The sequence below is a fragment of the Miscanthus floridulus genome, chromosome 8 (assembly GCF_019320115.1).
Source record: "Miscanthus floridulus cultivar M001 chromosome 8, ASM1932011v1, whole genome shotgun sequence".
Lineage (NCBI taxonomy): Eukaryota > Viridiplantae > Streptophyta > Magnoliopsida > Poales > Poaceae > Miscanthus > Miscanthus floridulus.
In genome coordinates, this window is record NC_089587.1 from 4,651,535 (window position 1) to 4,679,373 (window position 27,839).

At 45.7% G+C, this 27,839-nt stretch overlaps 3 protein-coding genes across 5 annotated transcripts; 2 read left to right on the top strand and 1 right to left on the bottom strand.

Moving 5' to 3' along the window:
• The first annotated feature begins 743 nt into the window (after nt 1–743).
• LOC136470940 (uncharacterized) lies at nt 744–6,327 on the top strand. The gene is made up of 11 exons (XM_066468668.1): nt 744–1,163; nt 2,021–2,078; nt 2,173–2,283; nt 2,567–2,704; nt 3,197–3,266; nt 3,351–3,406; nt 4,124–4,249; nt 4,884–5,023; nt 5,177–5,249; nt 5,513–5,587; nt 5,676–6,327. Exons 1-11 carry the CDS (start codon nt 1,036–1,038, stop codon nt 5,988–5,990), a joined length of 1,290 nt encoding a protein of 429 aa, XP_066324765.1. The 5' UTR covers nt 744–1,035; the 3' UTR covers nt 5,991–6,327.
• Nucleotides 6,328–13,923: 7,596 nt separating this feature from the next.
• LOC136470941 (uncharacterized) lies at nt 13,924–19,039 on the top strand. Its single transcript, XM_066468669.1, has 2 exons — nt 13,924–15,002; nt 17,956–19,039. The coding sequence occupies exons 1-2, from the start codon at nt 14,391–14,393 to the stop codon at nt 18,781–18,783; spliced, it is 1,440 nt and encodes a 479-aa protein (XP_066324766.1). The 5' UTR covers nt 13,924–14,390; the 3' UTR covers nt 18,784–19,039.
• A 2,370-nt stretch (nt 19,040–21,409) lies between these two features.
• On the bottom strand, nt 21,410–27,589 carry LOC136475547 (spermine synthase-like). 3 transcript variants are annotated; one of them, XM_066473039.1, is made up of 12 exons: nt 27,374–27,589; nt 26,858–27,075; nt 26,713–26,757; nt 25,715–25,791; nt 25,511–25,558; nt 25,221–25,325; nt 25,081–25,153; nt 24,862–24,933; nt 24,394–24,589; nt 22,553–22,679; nt 22,076–22,150; nt 21,410–21,811 (listed from the first exon to the last, which is right to left on the bottom strand). In XM_066473039.1, exons 2-12 carry the CDS (start codon nt 27,042–27,044, stop codon nt 21,734–21,736), a joined length of 1,083 nt encoding a protein of 360 aa, XP_066329136.1. In that variant the 5' UTR covers nt 27,045–27,075; nt 27,374–27,589; the 3' UTR covers nt 21,410–21,733. The 3 variants fall into 3 exon arrangements, with proteins under 3 accessions (XP_066329136.1, XP_066329135.1, XP_066329137.1); XM_066473038.1 differs by having other exon boundaries at nt 21,415–21,811; nt 25,511–25,633; nt 27,374–27,584; XM_066473040.1 differs by lacking the exons at nt 21,410–21,811; nt 22,076–22,150 and adding an exon at nt 23,484–23,582 and having other exon boundaries at nt 25,511–25,633.
• Nucleotides 27,590–27,839: the final 250 nt, after the last annotated feature.

Here is a 27,839-nt window from a genome sequence, read left to right on the forward strand (position 1 = left end):
AATAGATATTATCTTGGGCTCGAACAATTGGTGGGCCGGTGTACATAGTTGTATCATATCATTCCCGACGCACGATGCTGAATCAAGAGAGAATATCCAAGCATCGAATTGTCCCGAGTTGAAAAATCCAAGCATCGGGTAAAGAACATGCCTCGATGATGGCTAAATACAGGTCTGTTTCGGCTGGTATTAAAACATGCCACCTTTGATTTCCAAACAGATGGGTCCCACCAGCTCATATACCTCGACGCTGAACGTTGTATGCATCAGAGAGTCTAAAGCACCAGAATAGTTTATTTTTCATCATCGGAGCACACCGTTGCTACTCTAAGGGTTTTAGGTTGAATCACTGTTTTTATATTTTATTTATGCATTTTAGGGGTGCATTCGTATTGTACGCCTAAAGACGGGATCCGGGGACTAAAGTTTTTCCGTCATATCGGATGTTCGGATGCTAATTAAAAGAGCTAAATATAAGATAGATATAAAACTAATTGCAAGGAATAGACTAGTTAGCGAGACGAATCTATTAAGTCTAATTAACCTATGGTTAGCACATGTTCACTGTATCACATTGTCAAATTATAGGATAATTAGGATTAATAGTTCGTCTCACAAATTAGTCTCTGTCTATGTAATTAGTTTTGGAATTAGTCTGTGTTTAATACTTTAAATTAGAGTCGAACGTCCGGCTCATATGACCATTTTTTTTTCACACGAGCCGTACTCCCTGGCGGTGGAGCGTGTGTACCATGAGTGCGCGTGACGCGGCAGGGGAGAATCCGGCTGCCTGCCTGAGTGCCTGTGGATCGTGAAACTCCCCCGAAATCCAAATTCAACTTGCACTATCCGATCGAGATTTGATGTCTTTTTGTTTGCTAAATTTGACAAAACAAAGCGAGCACAAATCCATCCACCGCATCGATCCACTCTTCTGTCTTCTCAACGCAAGACAGGGAGGCGGGCCAGCGAGCGTGCGGCTCGCCGACGACTACCCTCTCCCCGCCCCGCCGCGCCCACGGAAGCACGGCGAAGATGGCCGCCGCATCCCCTCCTCCTCTCCTCCTCCGCCTCCTGACCCTAGCCCTGGCTCTCGCCGGGGCCACCGCGGGCAAGATCTCGGCCCCCCGCACCCCCATCTCGCGCGACATCTACCACTCCAGGTGAGCTGCACCACCCCCCCTCCCGGCCTCCCGGCCCTCCCGTCCACCGCCCGCAACTCGTGTCCCGCTCGCTTCCCCGACGAATCCCGCCCCGGTCCCGACGACTTATTCGTCCGCGTTAGGTTCATCTGGTTCGAGTCGCGGATTGCTCTCGGCTCACGCGTGATTGGTCTCACTGGGATTTACTGTCGCTTGTGCGTAATTTGGCTTTGCTTGCTGCGCGTTTCGCCCCGACTGAATGTGTCCGACACTGTTTCATCTAAGTACCAGTTGATAGTTGATACATTACAGGCGATGCTTGTGTAGAAATGGCATGATTCGACCTCAGTTGATACATCACAGGCTATGCTTGTGTAAAAATGGCATGGTTCGACTTCGACCTCTTTTGTAGTTGGATTCGACCTTCCTCAAGGGTGGGCTTGGCGTAGTGCTAGAGTCTACCCACCTGTGGCCGGTGTCCGAACCAACCTTTTTTTTTCAGAATTTAAGCAAAAATAAGGCTGTTCAGAAATTCACTTCCCTAGACGCTCCCACCTTGTGTGGGAATTGGGATTCAACCTTGTTGCTGCTACGAGCTATGTATTTGTTAGCTTGCCACTCGCTGGCGATTTCACTTTTTCGGATTTTCGGGTGCATAGTTTGGTGATTGGGACTTGGGGGAACCCTCCACCCTTCAGTTTTGTTTGATAACTCTAGTCAAGATCCAAACCTGAGAGCTGCTTGCTCCCCGCTGGCCTGCACAGCTTCTCCTTTAATAAAAACCATGCCTCTAACTTGTCAGTGCTTAGTTCATGGACCATCCACACTTTTTTCTTCGTATATGATGGCATAGTAATTTTTTTCACTTCTCTTGCTAGTGACTCTCTTCTGCGTGAAATCAAGGCTTTGGTTGCTCGGCATTCCGACAAATTGAGCGTGAGTGGTTTCCCTGTTCTTGTGCAATTGTCTTTGGTCAGTTTGCTTTGTCTCCAGCAGTCCCCTTTATCCAATTCTGAATAATGTGTTGCAGATGGACACTATCAGAACAAGCAACAAAGGCTATTCTGCGGAGCTGTTTGTAGTTACATTTAATCACTTGAAGGAGAATATGGATAATGGCTCAAAAGTTCATATCCTTCTGGTCAGTTTCCAACTAAGATTTCTTCACTCTTTCCCCCCAAATCTATGCTTCACTCGAAAAGCTGCTCAGCATATTGATCCAATATCTCAGGAACAAATATGAGTGTTCCATTAAAATATTCTCCACCATTTCAGTTCACCTCTGTTGAGAGGGTGCACGACAATGACATAAAAGAAAAAAAAAGCTAATAAACACAAGTCTTTTCATTAGTATTTGTGTGTTTATTAGTAAATTAAATTATTGATACTTTGCGGTTTTGACAGAAAGGTTCATTGTCTTCCAGAGCTTTGGGCAGCATGGCAGAGAACTTATTACCTCTGAAGTTGCATTACATCTTCTCTATATTTTAACGGAGAAGCCTAAGATCGCTGGTGTGGATCTTTCATCCTTTGAGAAACTGCTGGAGAACCTTGTAATCAAAGTGAGTCCTTATTTGTATTCAGCTCTTATATAATTGTTAATAAATTATGGAACACATTTTATAAATGTGCCCTTTGTTCTGCTATGCCCTGCACCCGACTGGCATAGCATTGGGCATGATCTTTTCTTTCAAAGTGCATATATGTCAGGCAGGTGCTGCCCTTGTGCCAGTATTGTGATCATGAGCTTCATGTTGTTGTGCTTGCATTGTTAAAATTGTAGTGCACCATGATTAATTGCTATTATGGTGGTTGTATAGGATGGAGTATTAGGATGCCAATTATGTTCTAGTTTAAACAGTATGGATTTGGCCTTGAAAGTAGAAACATTACCATTACATGTCGATGATGTGCTTAGTATTGTCACCTTTGCTTGTGTCCTTCTGTTTGTTTCCCCTCCCACTATTTTGTTTATTATTGTTCTGTATCAAGTACATAATCACATCTTGGTGTCAGGAGTTGTAATATTTTTCACATGTGGCTTCCTCTTTTAGGTTGTGCCAATGGAAAATATGAATGGTCGCAAACGTGTCGAAGAAGGGGAACTTTGTGATAGGAGAAATGGTGATTGGTCCATTTCTCACAAATTCATCACTACAAGCAGTTTTTATGCCAGCATCTTTATATATATATATTTCCCTGTGGCAGGAAGAGGAGTTGATCTTAACAGAAATTGGAGTGTTGACTGGGGAATGAAAGAAAAGGTAAGTATCTCAGTAGTTTCTCAATTTTCACAGGAAAATTCGAATACCTCTCAGCACTTGCATGTTGATTATTTAAAATTATATCTTGAACTGAATCTTGGCTAGCAGTAGCTCATTGTGTGTGTGCGTGTGTGTGTGTGAATTTCCATGTTACACAGTTAGTTCTGTGTAATTATTTGACAAGTTTGTGTACTTCTACTTCATATCAAGCACATAAGTGCATTGCCCTTGAAATCTGATCTAGGAATGCTTATTTTGGGTATGGAGTTATATCTATGGAGAATTGGATAATTGTGGTTTTTTCATGCATTACCATGTATATTCCATGGCTGTTTCAGGTTGGGTGTTCTGCAGATCTTTACAAATGTCTATGTTTTGTGGTTTTGTGGAATCGCTGGATGAACTTTTGTAGTTCAAATCAAACATACTGTAGCAGGAAAAACTAGGCTTATTGGCATCTACAATCACTGGTTTTTGAGTCAAAAGTTAGATTTTGTCCATGCATCACCGTCTATATTCGTTGGTCATTGTTGTGTACTTGGGTTTAATCCTGCTAACGTTTTGTCATTTGCGGATTTTGTGCAAGGGAACTTTTATATGTGGCAGGTTCATTGTTTTATTTTATCTTACATGTTTCTTGTTGGGTCCAATCAAATCATACAAATATGCATGCTATTAGTCTATTGATTTTTTTGTGTGGCTTTTCATGTATTATAGGACTACGACCCATATGAGGAGAATCCTGGTATTGCTCCTTTTAGCGAACCTGAGGCCCAGATCATGAGGGAACTATCGAGGTCATTTAAACCTCATATTTGGGTGAACGTGCATTCTGGAATGGAGGTAATGCAACCCTCTTATATTCTGTTGACATCCTGTACGTGATGCATAATAACAAGTTTGATCATTGCTTATTATGCAACTAAGCCACAAAAAGATGACAAATTGACCCTTCTGGAAAGAAGCTACTTTCAAGCATGTTTCCCGTCTTGTCACATGTAAATCTTGATTACCAATTTTTTTTATTCCTCGACTTTCTCGGGCTACATCATATAATACATTCTTTATCATCATGTGGCCACATGCTAGTGTGTCATGAACAAAGCCCAAGATATAATCAGAACAATATGATATGTATGAGTATTATAGATACCCTTTTCCCTTCATAAATGTAGCAAACAAGATGCATATTGTTTATCTATCGGGTTGTGACTCATGAATCATGATATTCACCTAGCACGGAATACTATGATGCCTGGTTTGTTGCAATACAGCTACTACCATGATTGTTTTTTGGAGTTCTGGAAGATGAGGAAAAAGCGCATTTCAATAACTATCATAAAATAAAAATAACAAAGAAAAACCAACATAGAAAGAGAGACCTATTCCTTGGAGTTGCACAAAACCCTTCTGATGTACCACTAATGCTGCTAATTTATGTCTTTCTCATCTTTTTTTTTCTGTTATTGAACCTTAGGCCTTATTTATGCCATATGATCACAAGAATACCACACCAAATGGAGCGTCTGCACATTTGATGCGGTCAGTCCTAGAGAATTTGAACCGTCGCCATTTCCAAGATAGCTGCCTAGTTGGGTCAGGTGGTGGATCTGTTGGGTATGTACATCTAGCATGTTCTCATTCTCATACTATTACTTTTATTCCTTTGTTGTTTGTCACCCCCTTAAGTTCTGTGACTTTGACATTAGCATTAAAGATAACTCTCCAGCAAAGCAAGTTTGTTCATATTTTTTATCCTTCCCTTACCAGATATCTTGCACATGGTACAACAACTGATTACATGTATGACATTGCAAAGGTGCCAATGCCGTTCACCTTTGAGGTCAGTTAATCTATTGTCTATAGCTCCCTATCTGGACTAGCATAAAGCTGTATATAGCATAACCATAGTTTTCAAGGCGTCGCCTAGGCGACGCCTAGGCGTCCAGGCGCACCCAGCTCGCCTGGGAAACAGTGGCGCCTTGTGGCCAAGGCGTCGCCTAGGCGCCGCCTAGGTGTCCAGGCGTACCAAGCACTCGCCTGGACGCCTAACCGCCTTTTAAACTATGGACATAACAGCACTGAGCTGATGTTGCTGTTATTCAGATATATGGAGATGAGAAAGCATCAACCGACGACTGCTTCAAAATGTTCAACCCTGTTGACAAGAAAACATTTGATGTACGTAAATCTTGCATTCCTGTACCTCAGGATTTTTTGGTGGCTTTGTTTCTGTCTGATCTCTACTGTGTTTTTTTCCCCTCACCAGAGAGTCATTAACAAGTGGTGCATGGCATTTCTCATTCTTTTTGAGGAAGGCCTGCGAAACCTGCGCGATGCGCAGATAGTATCACAAGGCACACTGGAAAACTGGGTCCCAATTGGAGGAGACATTGTCGAGAGAAATGTGGAGCGGAAGAGTAGCCTTGACGGGAGGAAACTGGAAGGCCTCGACCTTGGAATGCAGGAGCTAAGGACGTACTTCCGGCTGTTTTTGCTGTCAACATTCTTGTTGATGTTCATGTTCTGCACACGGATATCAAAGAACAGAAACAGAGACTCAGGTAACTTGTTTGATCCTTGAAACGAGTACCAAAGAAAGCATTGGTTGGGGGATGGGGCCCTCCTCTGAGCTGAGTTTTGGGTGCAAGAGCGATCACCCTTCGTTGCCTCAGATGAACAAAGCCCATGAAACATTCAACAGAGCTGGAACACGGCTCTGCTTCTGCACCCTGCTATTCGGAGTTGGCAATCCGCATATTTGGACATGACATGATGTGACAAGGCTTGTAAGGATCAGAATGGTGTCAGGCAGTGTCTGTTTAGATTACAGTTGACGCCAGACGATGTTGGCTAATCATTAACAAAATTGTAACTGTAAGCTGTAAAATTGTCCATATAATCAGTTTTTGTGATGCATAGGTTTTACGTTTTGAAGAGGTTTTTAGTGCACGCAACCTGACTATGAAGGCTACATTTGGTGGCTAATCATCAACTGTTCCCGCGATATTAGCCGAACGACGGCTCGACACAACGGAGTGGCTGACGAGACGCAAGTCACATCGAAGTCATGTTGTCCGAGATAGGACAGAGCAGGGGTTACCGGTCGCTGTACTTAGCACTGTGCCCATGACTGACACCCATACCGCACTATGCTGCCTAACTCCACCTGCTCCGAGGACAACGCGGCATGGGGAGTTAAGCTCTGGTCCCTGTAGCCTCAGAATCAGTGTACGGGACCAACTGCTTCCTCCGACCTTGGCAATCCACCTTAGGGTCTCGGTAGCCTTGGGATTCGTGCCCGTCGAGCCCCCACGACGGCTCGGCCTCGGCACCAATTGAGCCTCGACTCTTCACGCGGTCAACGCGCAGTGATCGGCACGTCGACCGCCACGCCATGCTTCAAGCTATCACTGGAGCTCCCACGTCACACAGGATCAGATGTGACCGGCGCATCAAGGACAGAACCACTCCGTCGACCATGCCACCACAGCAACAAGCTACAGGGCTCGGGCATGCCGCCTCTATTCACACGACGCTACGTAGTAACCTCATGTATCACCCCTGTCCCCCCTTCAGCTATAAAAGGGAGAGACCGGGACCGTTTCTAGGGGGACGGATAGAATCGGACGTTTACGATTAGGCCTACGCACACACGACGAACTCACGCATAGACGCTCAGACGAACACACGCGCTTCCCTGCTGCTTGAGATCAACATCTCAAACAAACCACACCACCCCACGCAGAGTCCTAGGACTAGCTCCCTCTCTCACCCCGCTTGTAACCCCCTACTACGAGCACCCCAGTGCAAGGAATACAAGACCAATCTCTCAGACTGGACGTAGGGCACCTATTGCCTGAACCAGTATAAACCTTGTGTCTCTTTGCATCACCCTCCGGGATTGGGAACACGTAGTACAAATTTACTAGTTGGTTAAGGGCTCGCCGATCTAAAACACCGACACCTAGGTGTCGGCCCACGATCGCATTCACGCACGCTCACCCCGTGCTCCCCCGCGCCTGGGCCGCAACCTGGGCCTGGGCCAGGGAAGTGGCCCGGCGCTCGCCCCCGCCTAGGCCGAAAGTCGGCCCGACCGCTCGTAGTCGCTCGATCAAGATCGACGGCTCAGCTATTTTTTCGTGAGAACAAAAACCCACAGCCGTAGCCGGCTCCCCAAACCCTAGCTCAGTCTTACACTCTGCCTCTCTCTCCCTTCGCTCTCTCACACTCTCAGCCGCAGCGAGGTGAGTCCGAGCGAGCAGACGATAGAGGGCGAGCAGAGCCTCGGCGCCGTCGTCGGCCCCCTCGCCGGTGAGCGCGCCGCCGGCGAGCGGTCTGGCTACGACGCCCCCCTGGCCAGAGCCCGGCGAGCAACGCCCCTGGCTCGACCTTCTTCTCCCCGCGCACCGATGAGCCGCACTACGCGGTGTCAGCAGCGGTCAAGGCAGGCCTCCCCTTCCCCTTCTTCCCCTTCTGATTTGGGTCTGGTTTGTTCTTCTCGGATTCAACCGATTGGGGATCTAGGGTTAGGGTTTCACTCTGTTCTTCTTCTTCCTGAATTGATTGCGGGTTTAGGGTTCGGTTTCGAGATCCTTTCCAAAACCGACACTCTTTCTCTTTTAGGGTTAGGGTTTCTTTTCCCGATTCGATTTGTTCGATTTGGTTCATCTCTTTCATTTGATTTTTTTTCTTTTCTATTTGTACCGAATCGCTCTCTTCCCCTTCCTCGTCGCGAGTTAGGGTTAGGGTTCGGTTGAATCTGATTTGGTTTTTCTCTCGGTTTTGATTCGAGATCGGTGAGATAAGCCCCTTCCCCTCTTCCCCTTCTTTTTTGGATCTACTTTCTTTTCTTTTCGGAGTTGAACTGATTTGGGGTTGGGGCTAGGGTTAGGGTTTGACTCACTGGAGTCACTATTCTTCTTCCCCATTGAGTGCTTTGTGGGTTAGGGTTCAGCTTGGAGTGCCAAGACCCCTTTCTCTTCTCTTCTCAGATCTGAACGGGGTTTGTTCTTTTCTTGCCGCGTGCCGGCGAAGATGACGGTGCGGCACCTTTCCTCGCGCGGTGGCGGTGGTGACCGGCAGTCAGTGACGCCTGCCACCCTCCCGGTCTCTTTTCTATTTTCTTTTACCCGGTTAGGGTTAGGGTTTCAATCCGAAACGGATCGAACTCTCTGTTCTCTTCGATTTCTTTTCAATTCTCTACCCCATACTAGATCTACATACTGACAACCTTGGCTCTGGTACCATTGTTAGAAAGTTCTAAACTCTATGGTAGATCTAGCGGGTAAAAACATCTGTTGGTGTACTTTGGTAGCTAGTGTGCCCGCAGCGACCGAAGATGAAGTGCAGTCGCAGTCCCTACGACGACGCGAGGTACAGCGTCCCGGTGGTGGCACTACAGGGGCGACGGTGACGCGAGTACGGTGGTGACGGCAAAGTTAGTGGGTCTTCCCGTCGCTGGCAGCACCCACTTTAGATCAGGTTAGGTTTTCTCTGTCGGTGGTTACGGCGGCTCCGGTCAACCTCGTGGTTAGAGCCCTGGTCCCTACCTCTCTTTATAGTGCTGTGCGACAGAGGCCCACCAACCATATTAGGATTGGACGCCCCCAATCAGGGCCCAGATCAAATGGCCCAATTAGCCGGTGGAGATCAACTAATGGATGGCACTTTATTTGTTTAATTACACGTACGCATGGTTGAAGCTTAAATACACGCATGTTGTTCAAGTTTAAGAAGGAAGAAGGAGCAGAGCATGCATGTGCTGGTGGTGACTCCTGCAATGCATGCATAGAATACAGCAAATCCTTTCGTGTCCGATCCAGGTCCAGGGTTTACATATATATTAGATTATTATATTATTAGATCAAGATCAAAAAGCAGTCGTCGTCAGTGAGGTGTAGAACGGAAGAAGAGACGATGATGCGCACGAAACTGGGGCCCATGGGCACGTACGTACACCATTGAGAGGTGGCCTATTCCCGGCCCTCCAATGAGAGGTGGCCGGCCCATTCCGTTCCATTGGCAAAAAAACAAAACACACACACACACAAGGAAGATCCACAAGGTGGCCAAAGGCAGGATTACAAGATGGCAGCAAAACAAGGAGCTAAATTACGACAAGGATGGAGAAAACCTCCAGAAGGTTATCTTACTTTAAACATAGATGCTTCCTACGATGATGATAGGAGATCGATGCAGAACAATTATCAGAGATGGCTCGGGAGGTATGGTTTCAGCAACAAGTACCTACTTTTATTCCCCACCTAGTGGATGCGTCAATGGCGGAAGCATATGCTTAAAGGAGGGGTTGATGTTAGCTCACCATACTGGAGGCAATCGTTCAATCCGATTGTATAGAGGTCGTTGAAATTATGGGGAATGGAGGTTTTACTGCAAACTCAGATGCTGCAATATATGATGAATGTAACGTTGTTTGGAGTGGTTTCTAGGATATCTCTATTGAGCACTTAAGCAGGGAAGCAAACCAAGTGGCACATGAACCTACTTTATTTGTTTAATTACACGCATGCATGGGTGAAGCTTAAATACACGCAGGCATGTTGGTCAAGTTTAAGAAGGAAGAACGAGCAAGTCATGCATGGGGTGGTGACTCCTGCAATGCATGCATAGAATACAACAAATCCTTTCGTGTCCGATATATATGGCCAAACGGGCCGCACCGGCACGGCACTGGCACGGGCACGGCCAAGCACGGCACTACGCGGCACGGCATGTTAGCCATGCCGTGCCTGATAGTGCCACCGTGCCGACTCAGCGGCCCAGGCACGGCACTATCATGGCTTAGGCGTGCCGTGCCACTGGGCACGGCAGCCCGTAGTGCTCGTGTCGGCACTGACACTAAAAGTGCCAAACACCTCAGAAACTTCAGAATTTTAACAGAAACTTGTACAATACATCAAACTTTAGAAGATCACACTTTGACAGCAGAAATACAAGTTCAAACTTTAACAGAAACTTCAGAAGATCACAAACACAGAAACAGACCAGAGAGAACAAAATAAAATTTTATTGGAGCTTTAGTGTAATGGCTGCCTCATTAAAAACCTGTCTAGATAAAACTCACCCTTGTGAGAAACCCTAGACAGGGAAAAAAAGAGTACAGCCCAGCTCCTTTTAAGTTCATTGTCCTTAAATCAAAGTTCATAAGTCCAGCATATTACAGTCCAGTACATAAATGATAACTAAGACAACTAATCAAGATAAAATTCTTCAAATGCTTCTTCAAGCTCCTGGTCTTCCACATTGTGCTGCATCCTTGCCTCTGCTACCTCCCAGTCTTTGATGCAGGTGAGCATCTCCACCATCTCAGCCTTCAGCCTCCTCCGCCGCTCCTCGATTATCCTGCCAGTCATACTAAAAGTGGACTCTGAAGATATGATAGAAACATGAACAGTTAAAATATCTTTAGCCATGATTGACAGAACTGGATAAGTGAGTTTGTGCTCATGCCACCAGTTCAACAGGTTAAAATCATCATCTAACTAGCTAACAGTATCACAGTCCAAGTAGGAAACCAGTTCAGAAGTATTATTATTAGAAGAACTTGCAGCATGCAGTAGGGCAGTTGCAGAGGTATGTCTAGACAGATTAAGAGTACCAGATAGAGGATGGATACCACCTGCATAACAATCACCTTCATCATCATCATAAATCTCATCCTAAGCAGACCTTTTCTTACCAGATAGGTTAGGAGGGACAGTCCTCCTCAACCTAACAGATCCAAATTTCTCCTCATACTTATTGTAAACATCAGTTAGTCGAGCTCTAGTGGCAAGCTGGTAAGTTTCATAGGATGTACTGGTAAGGCTACCCAACCTCCTCAGTACTCTGCTGAAACCTTTCATTTTAGCTCTAGGATCTAAGATGAATGCAAAAGAATATAGCAAAGGAATATCCCTCCAGTATTTATTATATTTGTCTATCATTGGTTGAATCACATGTCTGAGGTGAGTGTCATTACCATAGTTTTTTAGGTGTATAGCAATCTTAACTAGATAATGAATCATAAGTGGAGATGTAGGATAGTACACACCAGACAAAGCAACAGTAGCATCATAAAACAGTTCAAGAAATTTAAATATTTTTTGTCTAATAGCCCAATGTTCATCAGTTAAAAGCAACTGACCACCTTCACCCCTAGGATAGTAAGCATGCATGAAAGTAGTGAAAGGAGTCTGGTGAGGAAACAAATGCTTGAGCATCAGATATGTAGAATTCCACCTTACCTCCATGTCCAGCTGAAATTTCCTAGGTCTAACACCAGTGGCAATACAGTAACTTTTGTATGCAGCAATTCTCTGGTTAGATGAGTTCAGAAATGATATTGCAGTTCTAAATGTTTCAATCAAAGGCTGAAGAGCATTAAGGGCCTCCTTAACAATCAGATTTATGATATGACATGCACAGCGCTGATGCATGAACAAAGTACTAAGTGCATTATCAGTTTCATTTCTATCATTTCTATCATTATCAGGGGGTACTTCAATACCAAGATATTTAGATAGTACATGCCTAAGTGTACGCATGGCAGAAACATTAGATGAGACATTGTCCAAAGTAACAGCAAAGACCTTTTCAGTCAAACCATAATCAACAAGCACAGATATAACCCTTTCAGCAATGTTTTGTCCACTGTGGGACACATCAATAAGCACAAGACCAAGCACCCTCTTCTCTAGTTGTCAATCAGGATTTATGTAATGAGCATGCATGAACTAAGGATTTATGTAATGAGCACTAAGATAGTCTTCTTTGGCATTACCAGACCAAATGTCATAGGTAAGACAAACACAATTTATAGCAGATGAACTAAGAGTCTCAACAAGCTTAGTCTTTTTATCAGTGAAGTTTTTGACTATGTCTCTAGTGGTGGTTTGTCTAGAGACAGGAACAAACTTTGGATTATGAGCATTTCTAATATAATCATAAAAAGCATCAGTTTCACCCATACAGATAGGCACATCAAGTCTAGAAAGCAATCGAACCAGTTCAGTGCGAGCAACAATAGGACAGTACTCCCAAGTACGCATACTACCATCAGGATTAAAAGATATCTGAGACTGAGTCATGCGAGTTTTCTCACGCCTCTTAACACATTTGTCCCTATGACGAGTGAGGTGACCAGTGCCACCACTAGAGAGAGCAGAGTACTGCTTATTGCAGTGGATGCAGCGAGCGGCATACCTGATCTTCTTACCTTTGGGACCTTTTTTGAACAACTTCTTGAAATCGAGCCACACAGCCGAGGTAGAAGGACGTGAGCGCTTGTCGTTGTTGTCATCCTCTCCTTCTTCTTCTTCGCCCCCTGCTGCATCATTGCTGCCGCCATCAGCTTCAATGGGATCCTCAACGTGACGGCCGAACAGCTCCGCAGCGTCCTCGCGTAGGTCATCCTCGTTGTCATCTCCGGCTAGCCCGCACATCCGCCTCTCATCGTTGGCGCTGACCTCAACGGTCTCGTCGGAGGAGCGGGCCATCGTCACTCGCCGGTGCCCGGTTCCTCAACGGCTTCACACATAAACAAAGAATCAGTAGCAGATCTAGTTAGGGTTATGGTTAGGGTTTACAGTACCTTGGCGGCCGGAGCCCCGGGAACGCCGGTGACGTCGACGATGCGGGATCTGGCCCTCTGGTTCCTCGACGGATGCGAATCAAGAGGGGACCTACAGGAGGGGAGCACATCAGATCGAGATCCAGGAGGGGATAAGAGAGGAAGAGCCAGATCTGGAGGGGAGCAAAGCTCAACTTACCGACATCCGGAGCACCAGAGTTGCCGGGGGCCCGACGAGGTCGACGACGGTGACGAATGAGACGACGAGGTGGACGACAAGGCTACATCAACGGGGCGAGATCAAGACGAGGCCGTGCCGTGTGCCCGTGCCGGCCAGCAGTGGCTCTAGATGCCACCGGAGGGCGAGAAGAAGAGAGGAGACACCACCGGAGAGGGAGACGAAGAGAGGAGAGAGCCGCTCGCAGAGGTTAGAGCGAGAGACAGGAAAGAGAGGGAGCTGGAAACAAATGAGCTAGGGTTTCGTCGATACGGGGCGGCGTGGGGGCGCTGGCTTATATAGTCGACCCATCCAACGGTCGGATCCAACAGTCATGAAGGATCTGGGGGAGGGGATCAACAGCCCTCCTTTGCTGGATCCGTGCCGTGCTGCCAGGCCGTGCCAGGCACGGGCACGAAGCAGCCCGGGCCTCGGCCGTGCTTTTTAGTGCCGTGCCCGTGTCGGCCCACCGTGTTAGTGCCATTTGGAAAAGTATAGTGTCCGATCCAGGGTTCTCTTACATATATTAGATTATTATTATTATATTATTATTATTAGATCAAGATAAAAAAGCAGTCATCATCAGTACGTGAGGTGTTTAAGAACGGAAGAAGAGACGATAGATGCACACCAAACTGGGGTCCATGGGCTGGCTGGGTACAATGAGAGAGGTGGCCCATTCCGCTCCATTGGCAAAAAAACAAAAAAAGAAGAAGAAAAAAGAGAGGAAGTTTCACAAGGTGGCCAAAGCTCACGCCAAGTCGTCCCCTCACCAACGCATCGCATGGCATCGCATCCCAAATCCCATCCTCGTCGTGCCATCCATGATCCATCGTCAAGCCCAAGGAAGCATTGGAACCCCAAGTCTCACCAACCAACCAAAGCGCCTTTGCCTGCGTGCGGGGCCGCGGGATCGCAACGCGGGCGGCACCACCTGCCCACCACCACCGTACCCCTCCCGTCGCCGTGCTGGGTGGCGGGTGCTGCTGTCGCCCGCCGCGGCGCTTCCCTTCCTTCTCCTTGATAACCCCGTCGCTCCCAGCGCGGGTCCTGCCGCGGCGCTTCCTTCCTTCCGTCCGTATATATATATGGCCACAAGTAGCGAGCGAGCAACGTAGCCTCCTCCTCCTCCTCTTCTGCCAAGCGTATACTAGGCAGCAGCCCGGCCGGCACCGGCGGCCGTGACGACGAAGATGAAGCCCGACGGCGCCGGCGGCATGGTCACGACGACGGCGACGGTGATCCCGCCGGACGACCACCTCCGCTCGCGCAGCCGCCTGGCCGCCGTGCTGGCGCCGCTCCTGCTCTTCCTCGCCGCCGTGCTCTCCTTCCCCTCCACGCTCCGCCTCGCCGCCATCCCGCTCCCAACGCCGCTGCAGCCGCCGGTGGTCACGACGCCCCACCAGCCCCGTCGGAGCGCCACCACCGCCACCTCCACCGCGCCACCGCCAGCGAGGGTCGCCGTCTGCCTCGTGGGCGGCGCGCGGCGGTTCGAGCTCACGGGTCCCTCCATCGCGCGCCACGTCCTGGCCGGCGGAACGTTCGCGGTCCCCGCATCGGCGGCGCCGGGGCACCACAGCAGCAGCAACCAGACGGCCGTGGACGTGTTCCTGCACTCCCCGCTGGACGCCGACGCGTACAAGCTGTCCCTCCTGGCGCGCGCCGCCGTTCCCGCGACAGGCAACAGCAGCAACAACGTCAGCGTCGCCGCCGTCCGCGTGTTCCGGCCGGAGCGCCTCGACGTGACGACGCCGCCGGGGCGCGCGCAGGTGCTCACCGCCCTCAACTCGCCCAACGGCTTCCAGGTCAGTCGCATTCTCTCTCTCTGGATCTCCCTCTTGCTCGATCGTCGACTTGGATCGCATTGGTTCCTTGTTTGTTCCTTGCGTTGCTTGCATGCCATGCCTCCTGCGCTCTCTCCTCTGCTACCTCGATCCTCCTCCTTAACTTCCTCTGTCTGTCGTGTCACCGTCATCGAGTAGGTTAGGTTAGATTAGATTTGTTTTACTTTCCAGCTTATTATAGGTTCCCCTGTTCGACTACCATAGCATCTTCTAAATTACTACTTTGATGAAACTTTTGCTTCGCCAAAAAGAAAAGATCGTTACGCCTTTCGTGGTTTCCTTTTTATTTCCACGCCGAAGCGATTTGAGTCCCCTTTTATAGAAATAAAAAAAAATTCAAATCACTTCGTGCTCTTTGATCGTTTATTACTATTTATTTACTGCTGCGATACTCCCTCGAATCCTTTTTAGAAAGGTTTATACCATTGTAGTTTCTTAATTTTTTCTTCATGTCAGTAAAAAACTCAAAAAGTAGAGATATGAATAAACTCAAGTAATAGCTTGGTAGTAGACCTGCTGTAGATAGATACCGATTACTGGATAAACACCCCCGCAAATGCGGTAGATTAATTCCGATTACTCGATGTACGATGCTGTCTACGTGTACGTACGTAGCAATCATCAGTAGTATACTCCTCCTTAATAAAAGCTGTTGAATGATTACTTTTCTTAGTTCTAAATAAATTGGTTTAGTCAAAGAAAAATTTAAAGATGATCGAATTTATAAAGTAGAGGACTGCTGTATTAATATTCATGAGAATCGTGCATGCATGGGCCCACGAAGAGCAGCTAGGTAGCGGGCGTACGTGACCCATCCCTCGAAAGGAAATTACTTGCATATTTATATATATAAAAAATGTATTACCATAACTAGGCTGCTGCCGATGAAAAGGTACATGCATAATCAACACGCGTGATGTTTGGTAGACAAATGCACAGAGATTAATTAGACTGTGACAGCAGCCAACCCATGCGTTCATCCAGTCGATTACGTGTGCAATTAATATGTATATAAATCCAGGCACAACAAGGCAGTCTCACGGAACGGAAGGCCGAAAGCCCTCTTGTGTTTGAGCAGCACATGTTTAGTCTCCGGGATCAATGATAGATATATATGTATGCACGCTAGCTACCACGCATGCATGCGATTTCTTCAACTATCACACAATCACACGGCTTTTGCACGCGCACGATTCTCTTCCTGTGTGTACATGCATGCGTCGAAAAAGTCAATTGGATGTTTCTTTTTTTCTGAAAGAAAAATCCTGCATTCTCAGACACAGGAAGATATATATATATAAGTACCCCTTCCGTCCCAAAAAATGTAATTCTAGAACAGTATTTTAGTATATCACCTTTGACCAATTATATATATAAAAGTATAAATATTTATAATATAAAATAAATATTATTAGATTAATTATGAAATATATTTTCATAATAAATTAATTTAGAGCCATAAATGTGAATATTATTTACTAGAAACCTGGTTAACGTGAAGCACTCAACGTGGCACGCAACCCATAGTTGCATTCTTTTAGGGATAGAGGTAGTATATCGCACTTGACATATTTGGGATTCATATAATAAATCTCAGACGACTTAATAATCTACTTAAATAAACAAATAAATTTAAATCGCTTGTCAAGTTATTCCGGCCCGGTCGGCTAGCTCTTGCCGTATCTATACATAGTAGTAGTAGTAGTGCTAGGAAGAAAGAAGAAGCAGACACACGTGAAATGAAAGCAGACAAAGAAAACAAGAATAATAGCTGCTTTTCCAAAGTCCCTATCATCTCATCATCACCTTTTGTGTGTGTTGTGTTGAAGAAAAGACATGAAAAGCACCTGGCCACCGAATTCTGCATGCACCCTTGCAAGAAAGCCGATGGAGCACTACGTGGTACCGGCACCATTATAGTAGAACAGAACAGATGCCCTAACCTAAATTTAGTCGTATTTCCTCTTTTGTGTCATGTTCAAGCCAAACACCACTTTCTATTATACTAAATATGTGCTGACCAGTAGTACTTTGATTATATCCGATGGGTTTTGTGTTTTTTAAAGATAGCTAGATTAGGGTCCTGTAGAGTGGTCAGAAAAAAGTGAACTGCTTTCTGAAAAATATGTTCAAAATAAGCTAGTCTGATTTAGACTCTGATTTTAGTACAATTGTGTACATGTCACGGGGAGAATCGACTACCGAGGCTAGAAAAAGCTAAAAATAACATGTTGTTTAGCTTCTAGTTTCAGCTTATTTTGACTATATATATATATATATATATAAGCAATTTATAATTAGAGTATGCTACATTAGCTAGTATATATGCTACAGTAAGGTGACAAGGAGAATAATATATATAACAAGCAGGTAACCCCGCGCGTTGCGCGGGTAATAGTGGGGGAAAAAATTTGGATGTGCGTCAAAAAAAAAAATCTGTACTGTTCCTTAATGGTTCGAGACTGTTCACAGTAACCCGTTACTGTTCATAAAACCCGGTACTGTTCACAGAAAATCCGTTACTGTTCACCACAAACCATCGCACGTTTACTGTGCCGGTAACAGTGATCTGTGAGAGAGACGGAACTCGGCGGCTTGCACGCTCTTTATACTATAGTATAGATTGGTGATGACGATGACATATACCGTTTACGCGTACTCTATACAGCACTTGTTACATGTCAATAGATGCTCTCCGATCCATCCGCCATCATCGTGTTTTACCAAAGCTATTAGTTTTGTAGTATCTCGGATCAATGTTTTTACAGCTAGCCCAAACAACGCATGCATGCATCTTTTCTACCTAATTAATCACAGTCTGCTTGATCCTGATTCCTGATTCCTCACCCTGACCTTGTCATCATTCAACTGGTTACTGACGCATGCGTTGCATTGCAATTTGCAATTGTTACAGGGCCTGCTGCAGTACTTCCGGCTGGTGGAGGGATGCCTGGACCTCATCCGTGACCGCGAGTCCCGAGGCAACTTCACCTACGCCGCCGTGCTCCGGACCCGCCTCGACGGCTTCTGGACATCGCCACTCCGCCTCGACGACGCCGACCTCCTCCTCCCCTCCGCCTCCTCCACCGACTACTACGTCGTCCCGGAGGGCTCCCGCTACGGCGGCCTGAACGACCGGCTAGGCTACGGCGGGCGTGCCGCCACGGAGGCGGCGCTGTCCCGGCTGTCCATGCTCCCGCGCCTGGCGGCCGCGGGCTACGCGGCGCTCAACTCGGAGGCGGCGTTCGCGGCGCAGCTGAAGGTGTCCGGCGTGGCCGCACGCGAGCGCCGCCTCCCGTTCTGCGTCCTCAGCGACCGCTCCTACGCGTTCCCGCCCGTCCCCGGGTACGGCGTCCCCGTCGCGTCGGTGGGCAGCGCCGGCCCGCTCAGTGGCTCCAAGTGCCGGCCCTGCCGCCCCGCATGCGTCGGCGAGTGCGCCGAGCGCAGCGTCGCGCGGCTGCAGCGCGGGTGGAGCTGGACCGAGTACCGGAACGGGACCGTGGAGCTCTGCGACGCGTCGGGGCCGTGGGAGGATGGGTGGGAGGCGCTGTTCGACGCCGCCGCTGGTGACGACGCCGCCCGGGTTAGGCGGAGCGTGGCAAGGATGGGTGCCAGGGAGTGCGTCGACCAGATGGAGGCGTTCAAGGCCCTCGCGGAGCGTTGGGACGCGCCTAGCCCCGCCGAGATCTGCCGGATCGGGCTCCGAGCCCGGACGAATACCTCCGCCGGCGGCGACTCTTGATGATGTGACAGACAGCGACTGCTGGCACCATTTTGCCGAGGCAGACCAACCTTAGAGTCCATGGGACCGTGACAGTCGTTGGTTGGCTTCCCAATTTGCCCTCCCTCTCTCCTTAGAAAACGCACGCAGCTTCACAAGATTAGTTAGGAACACGAAGGGCAATAATATAAAAGAAAAAAGGAAGAATTGATTTGGGACGGGATGATAGTGGTACATAATATATACTACAATACATAGAGATACACTCCTATCTTAATTCTTGTGTAGAAAATTTTTACAGAAGCTAGCTGCTAGCTCAATATCTACTCCTAGTTTATTTATAATATATAATAAAGGCATGTTGATAGACTAGCTAGATATACAGAGAATGCAATGGAATATATATACATACATGTACATATGCATATACAGTTATCATTCTTTTTCTTTTCTTTTTTTGGTCGTGGCACAGTGATCATATACATACCACCAAGGCAAGTCATTTTTATTTGATGGGTTGCAAATTGCAATGTTTGCAAGAGATCGATTGGTTACAGGATGGATGGATGGTTAGTGCTGGTCGGTGCCTATAAAATCATACTTATTATAGGATAAGGCATCACATCGGTAATTGGCGTACCTAGTAGCAAGGCAATGCTACCGATGGATGGAGGAAAGAAAAGAAAAGGGCAGCAGTTGAGGTTTTCTTGTTGCGCCGTCACACCAACATTGATCGATCTGAGATCATCTCGATCTGACGTCGCCATCGTTCTTTCTCGTATGTTTTACGCCTCCTCTTTGGATGTTGTTATTGCATGCTCATCTCAATATATCTGTATAAGAAATGCACATGGTTAGCTAGTAAAGTAGTCTCCAACATAACTTGTAAATGAGGAGACCTCTCTAGTTGGAGTTTGAGGGCTCCTACTTTGAGAGTCCTCAAATTTAATCATCAGGCTTAGTTCAGCCCAGCCCTCAAAATCATAGGGCCGCGCCAGGAATGGAGGCGTCGAGGAGGGCGAACCAACTTTTTGAAGGTCCCGCCCTGTTTGTTTGGGCTGGTTTGGCTTATAAGCCATGGCTAAAAGTACTGTTGGCTGGTTTGGTGTGAGAGAAAAATATTGTTCGTTGACTGATTATAAGCCAAATACGACCAAGCGAACATGCTCTAGAAACTACTACGCTGGAACCTGGAATGTATGTATTTGTACCCTGCCAGCTTTCCAAAGGAGGTTAAGGATCTGAATAGAAATAGAGAGGGCCCGCTGAAATTGCTAAAAAGCACCGTTGGTGTCATTAATTTGGCTTTCTTGCTAAGCCATGGCGGCATGGCTATGGCGGGGCATGGGATGGGCCATGATGGCACGATAGACTGTCTGGCTGGCTGAGCAAATAAAGCCCCGTTAGCTGGTTTCTTGAACTGGAGCAGCAGTGTAGTACGTGCCTGCTGATGTCATCTACTCACCTGTCTCCTTTGGAGATGCATGGATCCCAGGATTCCCAGCTCCCAGGGCGGCCGGACAGTGCCATGGCTGCTCATCTGCCAACAGCCCGACAGAAACGAGGACTGGCAGTAGGTCCCAGCCAGGAGCGGATCCAGCAGTGGGGCGGGGAGCTCAAGGCCCCCCTACCCAAACCGAAGCAGTGCAAATTACTATAGAGCTCCTATGAATTTTTAGACAAAGTTCTGTAATGTAGGGGGAGCCCCGTTCGCTGGTCTGAATTTTGGCTGAAACTGGCTGAAAAACACTGTTCCGGCTGAATTGTTGTGAGAGAAAAACACTGTTCCGACTGAAAAAACAAGCCGAACAAGCCAAATTTAAGACAAGCGAACGGAGCCTTAAGATCAAATAGCAGTGTTGTTCAGTCCCCTAAAATATTTCTCGGATCCGCCGCTGGTCCCAGCAGCGGCAAAGGCTTTTCTCCTCGTGAAGCAATCGCTTCCCCTCTGTCGTCGTCCTGAACTCCCGTCCTTGCCTGCAGCCGTCTCTGTCCATCAGTCCATGGCTGCTTGTTGTTGCTGCTAGGGGCCCGGCTCCGGCGACGGCGATGCGACCGCGCTGTTGCGCCGCACCCCACCTTCCAGCAACCTTCTCTCATGGGCCATGGGTACGAGGTCCGGGGTAGCTAGGGCCGTGATTGGCCGCTACTTCTCCTGTCGTGGAGCTTCTCCTATGACCAAGAATGATTATTCATGAGACTTGTTCTATTTCAGATGCTGGAATTTTTAGAAAAATTCAGTTAACAATTTAACACAATCAATTTAATGTAAAGAACAACTTACTCGCAAGAGATGATTCATGATTTTCCCTATATATAGCCAAACAATAACGAAATTGCATGTTCTCTAAACAACAAAAAATCAGATACCTGGAAAGTCATCATCTATCTTCTGAGAGAGATAATTTATCATCTATCTTCAGAAGTGATTATTTATAACTCTAGTTTATTTTAGGACAACACAAAAATGGAAAGTCATCATCTATCTTCTGAGAGAGATAATTCTATGACTAAAAATGATTCTAAGTCATAACTCTTCACAAAATGCTTCAGCAGCATAGCCAGTCGTATTCATTGCTGGAAGCCTGGAACCACACCTCCGGGCCTCCGGTGGTGAAGAAAAAAATGACCACCAAACACTAGCCCAACACACCATGTCACCAACAAAATGCGAAATAGAACGGGTAAAATGCAATGTGGAATGCTCATCACGTCAGACTCGTCACACTGTTCGGTCTTTTCCTTAGCATGTCATTTCTCATCTCATTGTTGGTACCTCGGAGCATAAAATTATTATTAACACATGATCCCTCATGCCCTCATTACACGTCAAATCCCAATGCACCCTAGGCTCTCGATGTCCATGCTTACAATATGTGATAGTACATGAGCGTATCCAATGGAGATACGGGAATGCCTTGAAGGAACGGTTTCTAGATGTCTCGGTTCTGAGTCGCGAGCTCCGGTCTAGCTAGGATGCAGTGAGAATTCCACTATTTGGCACCACAGTTTGCTTTGGGGGCGCTGCCGCTACTTCCTCTGCCTGCTTCTGTAAAATAGCACACACATTCTCTCCATATGAGTTCGCTAGCGAAGTATTCTTAAAAAACTGTGAAAACACGCCAAAGGCAAGAGGACTAGTAATCACTTGTCACGATTTGAGCCTGTTCGGTTGGCTGGTTCGTATCGTTGCTGGTTCATGAAGAAGTAGTGCTGGCTGGTTTGTGTGAGAGAAAAATACGGTTCCGGCTGGAAATTTACGATCGTTTACGACAAGCCACAGCCAAACGAATAGGCTTTGTAAAGAACTTACCGTTTCCGTGGAAGCACAGTATGCTTCTAGCTCTCTCTTGGCAAAGGTCGGAAGAACAAACGCTGCCCTATGCATCTGTTCAACGATGAAAATTAGCCGGGGCAAATGAATCTTAATGGAAACAATCTTCACATAAAGGTTGCAGTTGAATGGGCTTCAATGGGTGAGCAAAAATAGGGACAGCAGGTATATGAACATTCCCATATTACAAATGATGAAATGAAACACGACTCGATTACTACCGAATCATACAAGCTGTTCATGTAACCCCAGCCCTGACCTAGTTGGTATGGATGAGTCATATGTTCCACTCAGACTTCATCATAGGCTCATAGCATAGCAGGGTAGTTAACGAAAATTATAATTTCTGAATCATGCCATTAAGATAAACTTCTGCATACTAGGACAAAAGGCAGCACAGGCTAATTAAAATATTGGCACAACAAATCATATGCGATTGATTAAAGGAAAACTGACCTCTGAATTATAAAATCTGATCTCCCTTCCTGCTTTAGTAGCTCCTTCCACTTCAATTGGATTTATAGGAGTCAGAAAGTTCACCGGTGGACCTTCTTTGGCACATAGCAGAAACCCAATCGCCCCACTGAAAAATTCAAGTAAACATTCTGTAAGAAAAGGTAAGTTCCATACAGGAAAAACGCTGAACACAACAAAAGACTTGTATGCCTAGAACTGAAAAACCTACAACATTTATTTGTCACAGCTCACAACTACTAAGCACAGAATGTCAAAACACTTAGCCCTGCTTTTTAAACAAAGGGAAACCAAGGAATTTTGAAGGATTATAATCCTGTGGACAGCTTCTTATATGAACTCTCAGAACAAAGAAATAAGCCCCTGAAACTCTTGCACAAACTTTGGAGAAAATTCAACATGAGGTTAGACTAGAAATGCAAGTAGGTATCCAATGGGTAGTTATGGGTCACCCCCTTAGTTCATTTTTCTTGCTTTGAAATACAGATTAGTTCATTTTGATGTTTTTTTGCTCAATCAAATGACAAGGCAAAGAGTATTTTTTTTACAGTATTCACAAGTACAATGCATTGAACTCTTCTCCAAAAACCATATATCCTGTCTTTCCAAATAAAACAACATTTATCTTCAAGTTCCAATTTCATTTTTTTCAGGAAGTTTAATATCCTAACTTTTGGCAGCATGTTTCCTTTCGTGTTATACTCATTTTTCTTCTAATGCACAATGTTAAGTACAATGTGAAGTGATTATTTTCCTTTTTTGGGTAAGTCTACTAGAGCCTGCACAAAATAATGACTTCAAGGAAAAAATGAAAACCATTTGTAGCTCCAATAATGAGGTAAACATATTTGCGTTGACAGCTAGGATGGCTTGATCAGGTAAAACATGTAAATAATGTTGGGAATATGCTCACTAATGTTTTGTCAGGCTATGGACTGGTTCCTTGCATGAGTTGAGCTAAAGCCCGAAATATCCTATGACTGCCAAATGAACCAGCACTGCCACCAGTTCACTGTCAACAATAATGACACACATGAGGATCGCAGTACAAACTTCTTGGTACAAATAAAAAAAATAGTTGAATGCAAAACAAGTTATCATGCGGTCATGCCCAACCCACCCATATACGTCAACCAAGGACCTGTCATAAAGGAATAAAAACTACAAATGATCACTTAAACTATAAGTTCAAAACCCTCCAATATGCATCCATTCAACTCAGCACAGCACAAGATGAGACTGAAGCTTGCACTCCTGAGCCAATCCTTGTTTTTACCAAGAAAAAAATGTAGCAAAAAAAAAGACAACTCAACTCAATAAATGCTATTTAGGTAAATGATTTTAACAATGGTACCCATATTTGTACCCAAAAAAAGCTATCCATATGCATAGTGCAGACTTGATGCATGTATAACAAACAAAAACTACTTTTTCACACAAACAGGTGGTTGTTAGGTTTAGGACATGTACCTGCAATGAAATAGAAACAGTTGATACATAATTAAAAAAATAAATAATGATTGATACAGTTCAGAGAGACCACAACTGTGAAAACTACAAAGTGAAACTATAACTGTGCTTTAAGTATTCACCATTCCATGAATAATAATAATAATAAAAAATCTTGAGGCCAATGACAGCCCCAAAAAAGATGGATTGTACCAGGTCATTAACTTGTAATATACCAAACTTAATAGTACATTGTGAAGTGCAACAGCATGTCTAAAGTAGTCATATATACAGTTAAAACGAGGGGGGGGGGGGGGGGGGGGGGGGGGTGATGGTAAAGGTAAGGGGGCCAGAGAATAGAGAATCTGAAGAACCTTGGGTATGTTGGGACACTAGTCCATGCATAGCGGACAGAACCCTTGAAAGTCTCACGGCAAATTGAAAGCATGTCCTGAATCAAATGTGTATGCAACCACATACTCTCAGCTTGGTTACAAAGAACACCACCAGGCCTCAAAGCTCTAGCAATGGTCTCAAAAAAAGGCTTCTCAACAAGTTCCTGAGCAGGCCCTGCAAATGCCAAATGTAACATAAGAACAGTAAGATTTGACTGAAAATTTGATAGGTCAAAGTTCTTTCTCCAAGAATATCTGCAATTTTTTCATCATTAAAGCAGAACAGCTACTGCTCACTAACATAGTAGAAATAAAGAAGCATGGAGTTCAGGAACAATATAATAGGAAGCAAAGAAAAAGGCAGAAAATAGATGTACACCAAGACATGGCTAAAACTTTCCATGGCACTGTTCTCAACAAAAACTATGCATTGCAGCATAAGCTCACCTATTGGGTCTGATGAATCAACAATGATAGCATCATATGTCACTTCAGGAGCATTTCTCAAGAACTCCACAGCTGAAAGTAGAAGAAAAGCAATTCTTATGGAATTAGAGTTCACAAGCTGAAAGGATTACCAATATCTAAAACAATAGGAAACTTCACCAATCAGCAGATATCAACAAATAATGTAGTCATCATGGCCTCATGGGATTATCAACATACCGTCACCAACATGAAGTTGAACACGAGGATCTTCAAATCCAACAGACAAATGTGGGAAGAAATCTTTGCAAATCTAAAGCAGCAAAGAATAATTAAGCGAGTACACTTGAAAAGGTTAATGCATCAAAGGAGAACCTTACATCAATAACCAGCTGATCAATTTCACATATGTCAATAGACTCCACTGAATTATGTCTGGAAATCTCTCGAAGTACACCTCCATCACCACCACCAATAACCAAAACCTGCAAAGTAGTTCCTAAGAACATAAGTCACTATGCTACAGTTTCCATGCAAGTGCAGGTAAAAAGAAATATTCGATGCGCTGAGATATAGATGTATAATATCTTCCAAATCAATTTCTTTTAAGCAACACAGAATTGTCTATAATTTCACAATATTAAGGAGACACAAGGATCAGGAGATATACCTTTTTAGGGGATGGAATTGAACAAAGTGGGAGGTGAGTAATCATTTCCTGGTATGCACATTCATCCTTATCAGTCAATTGAACAATACCATCAAGCACAAGGACTTTCCCATACATTGATGACTGCACACAAAAATTACCAGATTATACACAACAGAAGCCAAAGGCAGTTTATGTTTTCTGGTATCAATAAGTGAAGAGAACCTCAAAGACCAGGACTTCCTGGTATGGTGATTTCCCCTGGTACAATATCTTCTCCACTTTCAAGGAATGGGCCTCTCCTATATATGAGAACAAAACCACAAGAGGTATGATAAAGTACAACTGTTTCACTCTAGAGAAAATGCCAGAGAAGTACTGCAACACAGAACAACTGGAAGTTTGGTTCAATGACAAAATAGTAATATATAGGATGCCAAACAGCGGTATTCGTACAAGGAAAAAATAACACACTTAGGGAGAAAGAGTCCACACTGGGGAGTACAGAAAAACACTGATTATCGAACATTGGAAAAGAAATTGAACATGTTACAGGGGTCAGGAAATGAAACCAAAAGGGCATAGGCTTTCTCATGGAGACAACAAAACCATCCACACTAAAATTGACAATAAAAAAGCCATGAGTAGCACTCAGGTGCATAAGCAGACATCAGACACCACATCACCACTAGTACATGAGAAAAAATTACGCAGACATCAGACACCACTAGCACAGTCAACAGACTACAGAGTGTCTTACGCACAACAAAGTAAATAAGAACAAAAAAAATCCTAACTCTGATTAGCATGCACTATGTTAGATCAACTTCCAGTGCCAAATTTTGCGACGACAGTACTATAAGGGTGTGCTTGTAATAATAATATAGATAACATCTTAGACATATCGAAACCATTCTCTGTACAGAAGCTGAACAAGATGCATGTCTACTTCCAAAAAATGCTAGAAATTTATTTCAAGGATAAGCCAGCCTAAACCATTTTCTCACATAAATAAATTCTGGTTAAATCATTGGTGGAAAATTCAGTTGCAGTATTTAAGCATCGTGTCCATTCAGGAGTGAAGTTGCCCAGCCATTAACTACATATCTGCCAGAAAATCATGTTGACTTTGGAAATTTGGAATACCATTCCTCCAGTTGACAATTGTTAATTAAGAGACATAGCATAAGGTAAACAATACTGGCAGCAGGTGGACCAAGTACCTGGCCACATTGGGTTATTGTAATATTGAACCTTGATGGCTTTACCTGCACAGGCAGCAATCAGGGTGAAATAAAATAACCTGTTAACTATGACAGTAGTAATAAAGTAGTACAGTACATGTCATGAAGCAAGACAACCAAGTACCGCAGTGTGATCGTGGCTCGGTGAACCATCCCGAAACCACGGTGGCATGGCACTTGGCCTCGGACTCGGGCGCCGCAGCTCTCGCCTTGACACAGCAAGGGGGCAGCGGCTTGGCGGAGCCATCACCCCCACTCCCCTTTGTCTGCGCCGCCCCATTCGAACCATTTCCTGCGCCTCCAGCCTCCATGGACCCTGTTCCTCTTTGGAGTTCCCAGCCTCTGGACCAAAGCAACAGACGCGCACAAACACACACACACAAACAAGGTCAACTAGCCATCGGTGTCATGGAAGCTTCCTGAAGAGGTTGCAAGGTACAGGGAACGCGAGCCGCGAACGTGGTGGGAGCACCAGGCGGTTGGGGGGTTGACAATGAACTGAGGAGGTTGCGGGGTACAGGAAACGTGGAGCAATAATTTCCGGCAGAAGAATTTAAGCTTGGTGGGTGTGTATGCACTTGTACTCGAATCAGATCCGAATGGGAAGGGGAGGGAAGGGAGGGGCGCGCTCATCTCGTACCTGATGGGTGCTCGTCGCCGGTGGATTGAAGGAGCCGACGAAGAGCGGGGGAATGGGCCGACGAAGACCTGGCGGCTGACAAAGCGACCGACGAAGATCTTGGAACCTGGGGTAGGGCGGCGGCGGTGGCCCAGTTGCCGCGCGAGAGAGTGGGGAGAGAGCGCGCGCAGTCGGGGCGGATGGGAGAAGTAAGGGCGGCGAGACGATCAGACGAGATGGAAAGTACAGGTGTGTTCGGTGAAGTGGATGGCGACTCCAACTCTAAAGTCGAAACAAGTTTGTTTGTTAATTAACAAAAAAAAAATCAAAAGATAAAAACTATTTTCTCTGTTCCCGAATAAATAGATTCCTAAAATTGTCTTTAGAATAAATAGATTCCTCAAATTAGTATCATTAGATTTATTATATAATATATTTTCATAAGATAATTATTTATTGTCGTATGTGTTGTTACTCTTTTCTATAA

What these genes read in the sequence shown, in the direction of transcription:
- LOC136470940 (XM_066468668.1), top strand. Translation starts at nt 1,036, where the DNA reads ATGGCCGCCGCATCCCCTCCTCCTCTCCTCCTCCGCCTCCTGACCCTA. An exon ending in GGCATTCCGACAAATTGAGC is followed by an intron (nt 2,079 to 2,172) that starts GTGAGTGGTTTC and finishes AATGTGTTGCAG; the next exon opens with ATGGACACTATCAGAACAAG. An exon ending in ACGTGCATTCTGGAATGGAG is followed by an intron (nt 4,250 to 4,883) that starts GTAATGCAACCC and finishes ATTGAACCTTAG; the next exon opens with GCCTTATTTATGCCATATGA.
- LOC136470941 (XM_066468669.1), top strand. Translation starts at nt 14,391, where the DNA reads ATGAAGCCCGACGGCGCCGGCGGCATGGTCACGACGACGGCGACGGTG. An exon ending in ACTCGCCCAACGGCTTCCAG is followed by an intron (nt 15,003 to 17,955) that starts GTCAGTCGCATT and finishes CAATTGTTACAG; the next exon opens with GGCCTGCTGCAGTACTTCCG.
- LOC136475547 (XM_066473038.1), bottom strand. Translation starts at nt 27,044, where the DNA reads ATGGAGGCTGGAGGCGCAGGAAATGGTTCGAATGGGGCGGCGCAGACA. An exon ending in TGATTCATCAGACCCAATAG is followed by an intron (nt 24,590 to 24,861) that starts GTGAGCTTATGC and finishes TGGCATTTGCAG; the next exon opens with GGCCTGCTCAGGAACTTGTT. An exon ending in AGTGTCCCAACATACCCAAG is followed by an intron (nt 22,680 to 24,393) that starts GTTCTTCAGATT and finishes TGAATTTTTCAG; the next exon opens with TGGGGCGATTGGGTTTCTGC.